Here is a 15002-nt window from a genome sequence, read left to right as displayed (position 1 = left end):
CATCTTCTCCTTCTTCTTCTTCAAATGAATTACATTTTTCATATCTGCCCTTTCATAATAGCTTCTAGTTCATCCCATTTCCATCTCTTCTCTGACCTAGATACGTCCTTCTAGACCACAGGTGGGATATGCTATGGCTTCGATAGCAGTTTCCAAACTATTTTATCTCAGCACACTTGAGAATCACGATGCTCTCCCAGCGGTAGAGATGGGACCTCTCTCTGAAGTCTGATGTCTGAGGACATCAGACCTCCCATCAATAGAGATGGTCAAGGATTTATGCTATTTGAAAGTCTAAACCATAGTTCTGTGTCAGATTCTTGTAGTAGTAGTAGCAGTAGTAGTAGTAGTAGTAGTAGTAATGATAATAATAATGATGATGATGGTGATGATGATGCCATCAGGGGTGAGTACAGGACATATGTTCAGTCTTGTGTCCTCGCTCTATCCCATGCCCATTTTCATTTTTCATGACACCATTTTCATCACACCAGATTATTTTTTATTCTCAGAAAATTCTATTTTTATGCTCCTAGGTCTCTTAATGCTATTTTCTCTTCCTGGAATTCATCTCTCTTTGCTTCACTTGGATAAATCTTACTTATCGTTAAGTAAGATCAGTGATCAAGTGTTATTTTCTCTTCAGACTTCTTCAACTTCATTCATCTTCTCTCCCTCACTCCCCCTGAACTGCTCCAACCAGCTCCCCCTCCAGCTCCCAGGGAAAGCAAGTGTCCTCTCAATGAGTGAATTCCCACTTGATGTATTTATCAGGCCAGATGAATCTCTGTGCATGTCTTCTGAGAGCCTAAGGGATCCTTGGGGAGGAGAATCATGAATGTGACCTTGGTATAAACAGATGCACAAGAAGAGGGAAAGTAGGGCAGCCCAGGGCAGCTGTCTCCAAAGTACTGTGGGTCACTGTCTGTCCTCTGGCTGAACAACAGACTTGGGCTCATCTGCTCCCTGCACTCAAGACGCAAGAACCTTGGGAAGAAATGAGAAGATGGGAACGATCCCATTCTTCTGTCTAATGAATGGTGGGCGTCAGCTGGCCAGTCGGAGAATGCTTACTGGCCTGGGGATCTCATCTGAATCAGTGAATAGGCCATCTCATCTTCTGATACATAGTAAGCATTAAATAAGGTTGGCTCCTACTACTGATTCCAATTCTATCATTATACACTTTGTGCCATTGAGCCTATATACACTGCTTCTAGAATATTCCACAGCTTCATGCCTAATCCTGATGAAAGTCAGCTTCTTCAGTAGTGACACCTGATGGGGAAGAAGATTCCTCTGACTGGAAATGTTTGTTTCAATGCAGTGGCCAACTTGTCTTTCAAAGACTAGAGTAGATGCTGCCGAGCCCCATGACTACCTTCACTGAGTGCCCTGTCCTGCCTCTCTTGCAGAGGGGCTGCCTCATAAAGGCAGCAAAAAGCTGCACAGAGTGATTCAGTGACATGCCCTTAGTTTGTTTGAGAAATGTTGGCAATTTATGAAAAATAGCCCCAGGTTCATTTCAAAGTGTTTTGCTGTGAGTTTCAGTCACGTGGCTTCTTTGATTTACTGTAAGTTACAGAAAGCTGACTCCCTGAGGGCTGTCTTAAGATGTGTCCTTGTGCCTCATTTGCCCCTCAAACTTAGCAGACCCCCACAAACTCATTAACTTGGCCCTCCTCACCCTTCCAGATCTGTTCTTTCTCGTGTGTTCTGTGCCTCAGCGCCTCACACTCTCTTCCTCCCACACATCCAGCTCTCAAACCTCAGTGTGTTCATAACATTTTCTTCTTCCTGCTCTCCCGACATCTCCCCTTTCAGGTCTAGCTTTTTTTTTTTTTTTTTTTTTTAACTCTGTATAAAGTGCTTTATTCTGTAGTACTTCGTGCTTGGAAATTTGGAGGAAGATGTTTCAGAGAGTACAGCAAGCTAATGCTTGCTAGGTCAAAGATATCTACAAAAAAAGGTCCCCCATACTTTTCAACATATAGAAGTCTGTAAAGTCTGTCAAGATGGAATGTCTCGGGCGCCTGGGTGGCTCAGTGGGTTAAAGCCTCTGCCTTTGGCTCGGGTCATGGTCTCAGGGTCCTGGGATCGAGTTCCACATATGGCTCTCTGCTACGCAGGAGCCTGCTTCCTCCTCTCTCTCTGCCTACTTGTGATCTCTCTCTGTGCGTCAAATAAATAAAATCTAAAAAAAAAAAGATGGAAAGTCTCTGGAATTTCTTAAAGTATTGGAAAATAAGTCAAAAATAAGTATTATATACAAAGAGTGTCAAAGCATTCTGTAATATACAAGGCTCTTCGTGTAACTAGAGAGCGACTTACCTATATAAACACACAGATGTTTCAGAAGCAGGGGAGGTCAAGAGAAGCACCTGCTCTTTGAATTATATGTGGTCCTGTAGACGAGCAGGTCCCTGTGATGGTTCGTCCTGTTGCCTGGCTCGGTCCCTCCATTCATTGCCCTCCCGGCTGCTACCACCTGGTTTGTACCCTCAGCTTCTCCCACCACCGCTACCCCTCACCTGGACATTCTCAAGAGCTCAGTGGCTTCTACTAGGTCCCTGGTCTCCATCTCCTCCGAATCCAGAGCTGTCTCTCCAAAGGCCAGGTGAGATCATATGACTTGTCCCCTTGCTTCCCCCTACCCCCCGCCCCCCCCCATGGCTGCTATGACAAGGGCTTTCATTCCCCACTCCCAAGCTGAGATAGAGAATGCTGCCCATGCAAATTAGTGGCCCCTGCAGCAGAGACCCTCAGCTCAGGGATTTACGGATCCTGACTTGGCCCTGTGGGCAGGCCCTCCACTGAGACTCCCTGCACAACACTTGGGGACACCCCACGAGCTTCCTAGTCAGAGCCATGAATCCCACAGGCTCCCTCCAAGCTTATCTGGATTCCTCCAAGGACCCTTCCAGACCTCCGTGCCCTTGCTCTTCGCCTCGAGCGTCCATCTTCTGCCTCCATCGGAGGCAGCGCCAGTGCTCACCCCCGTGCGCAGGCTTCCTTCAAGGACCCTGTTGAGCAGGAATCACCCCTTTCTCTGCGCTTGCCAAGCAGCTCGCTTGTCTGCCTCCGAGCCTTTACTTCCTCTGCCTTGAAGCTGAAGCCATCACTGGCTGTCACTCTCCCCTACTAGATTCCGAGCCCTCTGAAAACGGGCTTCACACCACAGTCATCTCTGAGCCCTCACTGGGCCTGCTGCTGTGCCTTGCATAGCGCAGAGGTTCAATCTCTCCTGAATGGAATTTCTAAACCCCTGGCTCTTGGGGCAGGAGGGAGGGCAGTGATTGGTAATAAGGCTGAGGTTGTTCCAGGACCTTCAGCTGGGCCAGAAAGCCTTCACAGGGGGCGGCCACAGGGGGACACTGCAGGCAAGACGCAGCCTGCTGTGGGAAGGGATTAAAGGAGACAGTTGGCAGTGCACAGAAGCATACCTGCGAGTGTTAGGGCCCTTGACACACCCTCTCGGCTATGCTGTCTCTAGAAGATTTGACAGCATTAGCAAGGAAGAAAGCCGTCACTAAGAATTTGGTAGGTACTTGCAGGGAATGCCGGGTAGGCTCTGGTTACTTGTGCTATTCTGTTAAGAGGATGACTGTCTGGGCACGGGAGCACCTCCTGATCTGGGGACAAGAATTGATCATCAGTTTCCTCCCCTTTAGAGTGAATCCTTGGGAAACTGGGCTCCCCCAAGGGAGGCAAATTTCTGTCCCCAAACGAATGCCCATGTCCTTATGCCCAGGGGTTTCCACTGGTTCTACAACCATATTCAGCAAAGACGGTGGCCTTTTGCCAATAAGTCAGCAGACGGATGGTCTCGGGCACGTAGGTGGCAGTACCTCATTTTCGGGGACCTTGTCTTTGTCTCTTCGACTTTGTGGAGCCAGTTACAATACGGTTTCAGAACTGTGGCAACTGGAACAGACTCTGTGTTCTACGGTGAATGTTCAAAGCTTTGCTCTGAAATAATAGTCTTTAGTTCAAAAGTGTGTGGGTGTTTATTTTTCCAAGGCTCAGGGTAGGTAATTTAGTGAGCTTTTAAGTCGTCACTGGGGAGGACGCGCCAGGGCTTTCGGCACTCAGAGTCCTAGGTGGCATTAAAGATACAATAATAGACGCTTACTTTCCTTGGCAGTCAGAAAGAAAGTGAAGGAGAGAAAGTACTGTGGACAGACCAGCTCTCAAAAGCACGAGAATTCGGTTTTGCTCTGATCATCTGAGCGGGCACCTTCCAAGCTGTTCTTTTTTCCCCTTCCATCATCTCTTCCTGTGCAGTGCGTTGCCTTCTCCTTAAGTGTCTGCTTTCATAGAGATCTTCATGGCAAAAAGGAACTGGGCAAGGGAGAAGCCCCAGAGGACCAGAGGCAGAGGCCAAGACTGGCTCAGGCTGGTTGGGGCTCTGCCCGCCTTCAGCCTCCCATCGCTAAATGGGAACCTGCCATCAGGACACGGGGGTGCTCCCTGCCAGCGCCTGACCCCAGCTGGCTGGCTCAGGGACAGCTGCCCTGCTGACTTGGGCCTCAGCTGGTCTCTCGAGTCTTCCACGAGCGAGGTACTGTACCCCTGACTCTGCCTCGGTGACCCCCATCCCATCGGGTTCTCTGCACGTGAGTGGGTCTGGGCATCACAGAGCCCGCCCTGCGCATCCATCCCGGCCTGGCCGCGCGGTGTCTGTGCCGACAGGTGCTCCCACGCTCCATCGGCTCCTCGCCTCATCCCAGAGCAGAAACTGTGCCAAGATGTCTAGCAGCAGATCCAGTGGGAAACTTCCTGGGCGGCATCTGGCTACTTGGCAGGGCATGGTGGGCCCTTGGCAGCCTCTCGGACAAGCTCAGGCTTTCTCAGTTAGCTGCCTGGAGGGTCAGAGCTCACCTCTGCTGCTGACCTGCCGGGGCGTCATGGGAGAACTGGGGAACGCCGAGCTTCCTCTGTGCACGGTCAGCAAAGCCCAAGGCTGATTTTGCATTCTATCATTTTTCCCCCTTTTCTCTTGAGATCTGAATATGTTTTACATTAATTAAATATCACCTCTTCACCTCTTTTAGGTTTAGTAGCTTTTCTCAACAATCCACTGCTTAGTCTCTGGGGGGAAAAATGCTGCTTTGCAGCATCTATCAAAGTTACATGAAAAAAAGGAAATTATCATGGGAATGAAACCATGAAATGACGCTCTCACAAGTAAGTTTTGTTTTCCACTGGCCGTATTAAACCCCAAAGCCATGCTTTCAATGCTGATAAATTATACGGTGCAAAGTCATTTGTTGGTTTACTTGCAGCAGCGGAAGTTATCCTTTTAGGATAGATCTTCTCCCTAGGAAACTATGACCTGCCAATAGGTTTTTAATAATTTTGGTAGTTGGTTCAGAGATTGTAGGAAGATCATTCCTGAGTCCTCTGGCCAACCACGGACTCCAGGTAGGAATCTCTATCTGAGAAACATTCTGCCTGGGCCACTGGATAGAGCATTGGATGTCTTTCTGTTATTTACACATAATATTCATCAGTCTACGACCACACAGCTCAAGGCACACCAACACTGCAGAGAATGGGCTCACATGTGTTCCAAGAGTGCTTGGAAATTGTCTGAAACTTGCTTTTCACATTTAGTTTTCACATTTTACATTGTTAACAAGAGAAGTGGGTGTACCTCTCCACGCCGCTCAGTTTCCATTTGTGCTTCCGGGACATCAGTAATCCCCCACCCCAAGCTGCCTGCAAAAGGAAGATCAGAGAAGAACAACTCACACTGTGAATCAGGGGAGGAAGAGAAGACTGGTAACCACTCTGCAGGGGAACACTGGGGGATCATGGAAATCTTCCTGGTTCAGCCTTGCTGAGTAATAGGGAATTAGTAACAAGCCGTCTGCAGATAACAGCTGGTCTTTGAACCACACTTTGAGTCATACTGGTCTAAGCTTAAATTGCTTCTATTTGTCCTTCTAAATCTTGACAATTTTTTTTTTTTAATTTGAAAATGTTTTGGTGGACACATCTTCATTTCAGTGTGACTAGGTCTGGAGTAAAAAACATTTCAAATATAATTTATCTTCTTAGCTGGCTCAGCTAAGGAACTGGATATCTGGAGGCCCATACTTCCTAGTAAGCAAGCTCTCATGTCTGCTTTCCTCTCCAAGTATAGAAATATCTGACTTGAGTTTGGGTGCCCCCCCCCCCCAGGCTTCCTATATAAATGTAACTCTTTTTTACCTCTTGGATCATTCTTGTAGGGAAGTACAAACTACATGTGTGTGCTTGTGTATGGACGGGTGTAATTGCATTCCTCCAAGGATGTTATGGACTGAAAAATCAAGAGCTAAATGCTTAGCTTGGATACTGGTCATAGAAATAGGCATATTATCATGTTGGGGACATTAAGGCAGGTCAGCCTCTGACTTCCTCCAGTCAGTGTTGGGGATTGTGTGAGTTGTGTGCTACTTTGTCTCTGCACTCTTCAAAAGCTTAAATATCCCCATTCTGAAAATGGGCTCCCAAAGGGAAAAAAAGAGAGAGAGAGAGAAAACAGATTTCATTCCATGAGCCCCAAATGAATAAATGTGCAAGGACGTTTTCGTGGCCGCCCCATGGGATACTCACATCCACATGCATCCAGATCTTGTACTTTTTGCAAATATCAGCAACCGCCAAGAGGGGGTCAAATGCTCCATACACAGTGGTCCCAGCCGTGGCGCTCACAAGGAAAGGAACAAATCCCTACACAAACAAGATAGCCCCAAACAATGTCAAACAAACAGGGTGTCAAGGATTTTTTTTTCAATTTTTTTAAAAAGATTTTGTTTATTTGTTTGTTAGAGAGACAGCATGCACACGAGCGCACAAGCAAGGGGAACAGCAGGCAGAGGCAGAGGGAGAAGCAGACTCCCCGCTGAGCAGGGAGCCTGATGTGGGACTCGATCTCAGGACCCTGAGATCATGATCTGAGCGGAAGGCAGATGCTTAAACAACTAAGCCACCCAGGAGTCCTGATTATTATTTTTTTAAGCTGATAAAAACAGCGGATATTCTCCCTCTGTCATACAAACATCTCCAGTTTTGGAACCATGACAAGGATTGTTGACCCTTTAGAGCCTGGGAGGATATTTTAGATCTCCAGGATCTGAGTTCTCCAGGCCATTCTGTTGCACCTGCCAGTTGCCTAAGGAGAACAGACACTGGTTCTCAGGAGAGGACACACTGGACCCAGAGGTAAGGGAGCTTTATGGTGGCCTGAAGCCATTTATATATTCCAGGTAGATACTCCCCCCCCCCCCCACTTTGTTTACTTTCTAGTCTTCCTTTTTGCTCACTTTCTAATCTTACTTTTACATAACAGTCCCCTAGAGTGAGCAGGCAAAAGAATAAGGAGAAGGAAATCCAACCGGCCTATTATTGCTTTTTGGAAAACCCTGAGATCATTTATTTGGGATGCGTTAGAGGGAAGGCTTCATGTGGGCTAAACAATAAGACATGACCATTATCTACGTAGTCTTCAGTCTGTCTGGCCCTGCTAAATGAAAGTTGCTAGAAGCTAGTAGAAGAGTGCCTCGAACAGAATGAACAGAGCTGTGATGTGACAGGATGTCAGAGTCCGTCTTTAGGTGGCAGCAAAGGTTTAATCTTGTGGTTTACTACCCTGGAAGTAGTTCGAATATAGGAACAAGGGGAACCTCCTGCTGCCACTTTGTAGAAAAAAAGAAAAGGCAGAGAAAAGAAATAACTATTCCTAAGTTGATAATAATCAAACGCACATAGCCTGCTATTGAACGAGGAACTGTAGGTCCTGTCCACTAAAAGTTACATTAAGGGAGTTCTACAAACAAGCTCTCTGGTTCGCAAACCACCCAGAGATAGAAATGACTTTCTAGAGCTTTGTGGGAATCCTTCACAGGTCTCCAGAACTTGGTGCTTCTATGACTTCTAAATTGCTTGCCAGAGAAACAGATGCGTGGAGAGCCAATCATAGCCATATTCCTAGGCAGGAAAAATTGGCCCCTTTCAAATAACCACACCATGGTAACTCATGCTGCACTGGTATTGTGGTATCTTCCATTTGTGAAAATGATCTTTCAAATGGATGTCTGTTTAATGCTAACTCTCAGCGCGTAAAAGACGAATGCTGTAGAAACTCCTACAGCATCGCCGTATCTGTTATCACAGGGTATGTTATTTAAACCCCAACTTATATCTTTCCAAAGCAGGGGCTGCAACTCAGAGAAATAAATAATGACTAGATACAAAAATCCCATATTCTCAGTAAAGCGGGGAGGTTGAGAATTGGGTCCTCTTTTCAAAACCAAAATGGCAACACCTGGGTGGCTAAGTTGGTAAAGTGTCTGACTTTTGATTTTTGGCTCAGGTCATGATCTCAGGGTTGTGAGATCCAGCCCCACACTGGGCTCTGCACTGGGTGTGGGACTTGTTTGGGATTCTCTCTCCCTTTCCCTCTGCCCCCCACTACAGCCCCACCCAAAACGCCAAAAGCAAACAAACAAAAAACCCCAAACCAAAGAGTGTTCTCCACTGGATGGAATCAGAAATATGTACCCTTAGCTTGTTATGGGCTGGACGAAGCTCCCTACAAACACTTACTTTTTGTTTGGCTTCAAGGATCCTTCTTTCGAGATCAGAGGGGATCATTCTCCCCCTGAAAGGAAAAATAAATACATTAGACGTTTGCTTCCAATAGTTTACTTTGTGGTCTTTATAAGCAGCCGCATCAGGGTAGGAGGTCAACCCTAAATGATCAGTTAAAACAACTCGTTGACAAAAAACAAACAAACAAACAAACAAACAAAAAAACCTCGTTGACTGTTTCCAGGAAGAAACACAGTTTCTCCCTGAAAGACGCAGGATGTAATTTCTGACATATGGAGGGGACGCGTGAGCACACGATGCTGTTAGAACAGCCATGGGGCCCTCTAGGCTACACAGAACCTGCTTTTTAGGTCATCCCCCTAACTCAGTTAAGAACAAGCCTGCTTTGGCATAAGACACTTGGCAACGAAAGGACAGTGCAGAAAAGAGGTTTGTATCCCCAATCTTCGAATGAATGTAGCTGCAATTTCACATATAGATGGCATGCCAAGAGGAGAAATCCATTCGAAACAATTGAATGAAAATATTAAGTAAAAAAGCTACCTAATTACATTCTAAGTACAAAAAGCCTGAAGCCGGCCAGAAAAATATGGGCTCAAATTTCAAACAATTAGATACACGGACTTTGGAAAAAGACACATCCTTTCTTTCTCTCCGAAATGTTTCTTTCCTAAAATAAAAACACAGATAGTTCTAGGCTAATTATAAAACCCCATTATTATAATAATCAAAGGAGTTGGTTTCTGCAAGAAGCGAGATGTAGCTAGATGTGTGATCTTAGTGAGCTGACTTGATTTCTCTGTGCCCCTCATTACTGTCCCTGGAACACAGTGATCATAATATTACTTATGGAGTTATGAGGTTTAAGTGAGTTGATAACTGCAAAATGATTTTAAAAGTGCTCGGCATGTGGGAAGCACTCCATAATTGTTAGGTTTTATTGTTGAGATTGTTACGTATGATGACATCCATCTCCCAGACTTTGGGGGGAAAAACAGGGAAAGGAGAGAGTCGTTGCATGGTGCCAGGAACAGTGAAAAAAGATTTTTTTAAAGATTTTATTTATTTATTTGACAGACGGAGATCACAAGTAGTCAGAGAGGCAGGCAGGGGGTAGGGGGGAAGCAGGCTCCCCGTTGAGCAGACAGCCCGATGTGGGGCTCGATTCCAGTACCTGGGATCATGACCTGAGCCGAAGGCAGAGGCTTCAACCCACCCAGGCTCCCCAACAGTGAAAAAATGTTAAAATAGCTCTCTTGAGGTTGCTAAACTGGCTTAACTTTTCACATCAGGGTCATCGATCTAGGTTTTTAAAAGGCAGTTTGGAAAAATAAATTATGGGCAGGAGGTTGTCACAATAACAGATGGGAAAGGCTATTGGCATTTAGGGAGCAGTGGGGGGAGGGGCTGGTATTTGTCTTGAGGTCAATAATCCATTCCTGGCTGTCCCTGTGACTTTAAGTATAGAGCAAGCATCGGGCTACTTCATTATATCCTCTAAGTTGTACATACTGAAATTTGTTATTTTATTATGACTTACTTTCCTAACACCCATTTTATAAAAATACTTTGGGCATTATATAGTAAGTTTTATTTCCTGCGACTTTCATTCCAGGCTTCTAAAGGAGGCACTGCAAAGTAGTTGGCATGTAAAGCAGACATTAGGCCTGAACGCCTTAAGAACCACTAATTTATGTGAAGCTGTCTTCCAAAGGAAGGCAGTTAAAATGCAATTATCTGGCAACAGGAAGGGACGAGTTACCAGTCATTAGTCAGGCTGGGTTGGGACAAAGGACAGTGAACCTATCTATGGTGGTAAGAGTGCAGTCTGCAGTGGGAACAGCCCACCTCTGGGGAACTTTGGTGAGATGGAGCTTCTGAAGGAGGGACAGAGGGAAGGGAAAAGCGGGAGGGGGGCGGGCGGGGACAAGGAGTTCGCTCCCTACCCTTCTCCCTAAGCTTCACAGCTTGGCCTTGGGGGCAGCCCACGAAGCCGTGATTTTCCATGTCTCAGATCAGGCTACGCTCAAACACCTTGCTTCAGTGTCGATATAAATAAAATGTGCCGATTTCAGATGAAATGTGGATATTGTAGCTGTCTTTTACATAAAGCTTTCAGCACATTAAAATTGCCATTGTATTTTTCTAGGTAAATGTAGAAGCTGAGAGAGGATTCTCAGAAACAGTTTGCAAATCCCCAATTTTCCCTAGTTTTCTACGTGCCCAAGGAGAGTAAAACACTCTCTTTTGGAGAGTTTTGGGTGACAAGTTTGAGAGCGGCAATTCGCGGGTCTAATCACACCGGGGTGTTTTGTTAAGCATAGGCAGTAAGGTGTCATCAAGAAGTCACAGATCAGGGTACATTATAATCGGAAGGAGCTGAAGACCTGTTTCCAGTCTAATTGCCTCATTTTTCAAATGAGGAAGTGGCCAAGAGAAGGGACGTGACTGCCCAAGATCAAGTGTTGGTAAAAGGTTGATTGTAACTAGACAGGAGACACCAAGCTTCCTAGAAAGGTCAAACAGGAAACCTATTTAGAAAGATTGGAGTCTTTTAAGATAAGATAAATCCTTGCCGATAATATCTGACTTTCCTGGATCAGAAGTGTCATTCAAGCACGCTGGGGAAAACAGTAATGAACAGACAGTCTGTTCCATTTCCCTATCAGAGTTTTGGGGCGGGCTGGTAAAATAATCAAGTTCAGGCAGAAAGCAGTGGTTGTGGCTCTTGACCGGGCAGGTTCCAGACACCCCTGGGCACTCTGCCCAAGATACTTGTTCTATCCACTTAGGATCGCAGAGCCTGAAGGTGGCGGGTATTTGTTGGAGGTTACGTGAGCAGAAGGCAGAAGTTTAACTCAGGGTTGATATTAATTTGGTGACTTTACTTTAATGACGGGCCAGACAGCTAGTATGGGGGCCTCTGGGACCAAAACGTTTCATCTTTCTGTTTATCTTAGAATTTGCTCAATTACTTTAGAACAAGGGTTCTTAAAATTTAGTGTGCATAAAAATCACTTAGGTGTGCCCTTAAAATGCAGATTCCTTGGCCCCGCTCCTAGGGGTTTTGATTCAGGAGGTCGATTATAGGGCCCAGGAATTAATTCTTCCCACAAATATGCATTGAGCACATACTAGGGGCCACACACTATTGGGGGAACAGACCAGTTTCTACTCTTCAAGGCTTCCATGCTAACAAGAGAAACAAATGATCTCACAGACAGGCAGAGGAATCTGCATTTGTAACAAGCCGCCCAGAGCGTCTGACCTGGATCCACATGTCATGCTGGGAAAAGACTGCTTTGGGAATGGAAATTTTAGCCTGGAAGGCATTAAACAATTGTGTGACAGACTAGCCAAGGACCGTTAGTATGACCTGTGGTTTTGAGCCATCATGGCCATAGGGCAGGGAGCAGAAGGAGCTCCAGACACAGATCGTACATTCCCTGCTGGTGCTGTGGGGCCAGAGAACATCTGGGTGACATCCAGCAGGGTCCTTTGAGAACTAGAAGCTGTCTGGCCAGGCATGGAATTTCCAGACCAACATCTCTTGGCGCAGGAAGGCTCTGGATGGCAGCTGTTGCATTCTCTAGGTCTGGCCTCAAAGTAGGTCTGGCCTCCAATAGCAAAAAATGCATATCTTTAATGTTTACACATCTTAGCCTTTCGGCGCACAATTAAGAATGACTGGTGCTTTGTAATGCTGCTCTCTGGTAGTTGTTAGTGTTTATGAAAGGGCTGCCACGGAAGTGGGGACTATTGAACCAGACTTCTGCCTTGGATGTGGCTGCCTTATATTGAGATTTCTGATTTTGCAACAGTCTTTAAAAATGTATATAAATGCTATCAGGTCGGATAACATCACAAAATTTCCTGGGTAAAAATCCCACCATGGTAGCTAGAGCGGCCAGCAGGAAAATCTTGTAGGGAGAAGTTAAAAACACAGATTCATGAAGGAGAAAGTGAGCTTACCAACAGGAGAATGTTGACTAGAGAGTTCATACGTCTAGGCAGGCATCCCAATAGTCACAAAGCAGGTACCAGGGTCCCTGGTGACCCTGCTCATTGGTCCTGATGAACCTGTAGTAATTCTATCAAGTGAGCAGAGGTTGTCTCTGTTCGCAGAGATGTGTGCAAAGAAGAATGGATATGTGTTCCTCCATAATCTCTGACCCTCCTGCCAACACTCTACAAAGGTTACCGTCGTTTGGACCTTACCGACAAGGAAACTGCAGCTCAGGGAGGCAGGTAGATGGGGCAGAAACTCAGAACGTGGAGACAGAATCACCAGGTTCTTGTCCCAAGACCTAGGCTCATTGTGTGTCCTTTAAGAATTAAGTTCTTCCTTGGGCTCCTTCATAAAATGATGACAATAGGACCTCCCTCACAAGGTTTCCATGAGGATTAAATGAGATCATAAATAGAAAACACTATAAAGCACTGAGTATAAAACTGTGTTCATATAGCAACCGCTCGGTACCTATGAGGTGGTCTCACTGTGGTCATCACCAGCAATGGTTCTAGTGGTGTGTGACCTGCCGGGTGTCACGCATCTAGCAGCCGGCAGACTGCAAACCTAGAGCTCTCTTGTATCAGAATGCAGGCTCTTAGCACTGTACAACAGATGTCTTCCAAAGCATTTATGGGGTTCAAACAAAATATCTGCCTATCTGAAAGGTTGAGTTCTAGAACTGCAATAACGTATGTAGGGTTTTTTGGAAGCCCCTCGAAGTGAGCACTTCCTTGATCCCGATTCTTTTCTATTAGTACTATTAGTAAAATAAAAACTTACCACCTCTTACTAAAATATTTTGCTCCATCATCCCCTGATGATACAGTCCCTTCTAGCATAGTATCTAAACGCTAGAGGAGTAACCAAAATTGGCCAGTTTTTTGGTTTTGTTTTTTTAGGTAGTCAGCACAAAGCAAAACTATTTTTTTTAAACATAGATTGTGATACAGGGATGGTAAAGGGAACTCATGGACCCAAACCAATTTTCCAAATTGCCCAGACTGTGTGGTAACTTGAAAATTTCACCGACTGACCTCGGAAGACTGTTGCAGGAATTGTGGAGCAGCGGGGAAACTTACGAGAGAGATCTCCTGGGGAGAGAGCTCCATGTGTCCGCACATGGCTGCTGCCCATGTGGGTAACCTATCCTAGGACATGACCAGAAGACAGACTAGCAAACTCAAATCCAAACAGACCATTCCAGAAGTACTTGTATTATGAAACCAAACCCTCTGCCAAATATTTTTATCATAATTAGAAACAGTAAGCTTCTTCGGTCCCTTTAATATGGAGTTTGATTTGGAAAAAAGAATTTTAACTTTAACAGATAACCACATTTTTCTCGTTTAAAATTTGTTTTCCAATACATAAAATGGGATCACCCAGCATTATGGCCAGGATAGAGGAATAGGACATTTTTGGGTGACTTTTGTATCTAAATCCAGCAATTTTTAAAAAATTACTTTCTCCAAATGCATTTAATTCACACAAACACACACACTCTCACTCACTATACAACAATCCAAGTGATGTGCAACCGAGGAGGCCAGCCGTGATGTGGTAAGGAGCTACTTTCATTTTCACACAAACCCCCCAGATTGCTGCCAGTGGGGGCCAGCACTGAAGCTCACAGGGGAGTATGTGACGAAGGATAGTGTCTACGGGCAAGAAGGTGTGTGCTGGCCATCTCTCATCGCTGCCTCAACTTCCCCAAACTGCCATCCCTCTTTCCTGAACACTCTGGTAGAGAAAAGAGGGGGATTATGATAAAAAGTTCAATTCCCTCTGTAAGAAAGCATACTTGGCTTATTCTAAATAACTTCTGAGTCAGGGAGGAAATCAGAACTGCAATTACAGAACATTAAAAATTAATGACATGGGAATACCACATGTGAAAATATGAGAAGCACCCTAAATCATCCTCGGAGGAAAATGAATAGCCTGACGGGCTTTTAAAGTTAAATAACAGAGAATAAAAATAACTAAATATTTAACCCAAGAAGCTAGGAAAATGAAAACAAACAGTGTAGACAGACAGAATGAATGAATTTTTCAATGAATTAGAAACTTTATTATGTAGACTAATTTAATAAATTTAATAAATAATAATAAATTCAGAAGCTGGTATATTGAAAAGATCAGTGAATAGACAAATATCTGATTGGTTCAGTAAAGAGAGAAATGTAACATCTGAAATAAGAGAGGAGGTTATGGAAAAGATATTTTAGTATTATAAAACTTTCTGTATAGAGATTTGTGCTAACCTTAAAATTTTTGAGGAAATAGATAATTTCCCCCTACTAAAATGTAAATTGAAAGAAGTGATTCAAGAATATATAGAAAATTTGAAAAAAAATTGATAACCAAGAAGTAAGTGGGGAAAAAAGTT

General features: G+C 44.9%; 1 protein-coding gene across 1 annotated transcript in view; it reads right to left on the bottom strand.

The window, feature by feature from the left end:
* Window positions 1-15002, bottom strand: part of GAD2 (glutamate decarboxylase 2) — a 74717-nt gene that overhangs the window by 19105 nt on the left and 40610 nt on the right. The window contains exons 9-11 of the mRNA XM_046010596.1: window positions 8596-8650; window positions 6604-6720; window positions 5657-5721 (exon numbers count right to left, since the gene is read on the bottom strand). Of these exons, the coding sequence (XP_045866552.1) occupies window positions 5657-5721; window positions 6604-6720; window positions 8596-8650 (237 nt within the window). The remainder of the gene's footprint in view (window positions 1-5656; window positions 5722-6603; window positions 6721-8595; window positions 8651-15002) is intronic.

Source organism: Meles meles, chromosome 7 (assembly GCF_922984935.1).
Source record: "Meles meles chromosome 7, mMelMel3.1 paternal haplotype, whole genome shotgun sequence".
Taxonomy (NCBI): domain Eukaryota; kingdom Metazoa; phylum Chordata; class Mammalia; order Carnivora; family Mustelidae; genus Meles; species Meles meles.
Note: the sequence above shows the minus strand (reverse complement) of the source record. Positions and strands in the feature narration are given on the sequence as shown.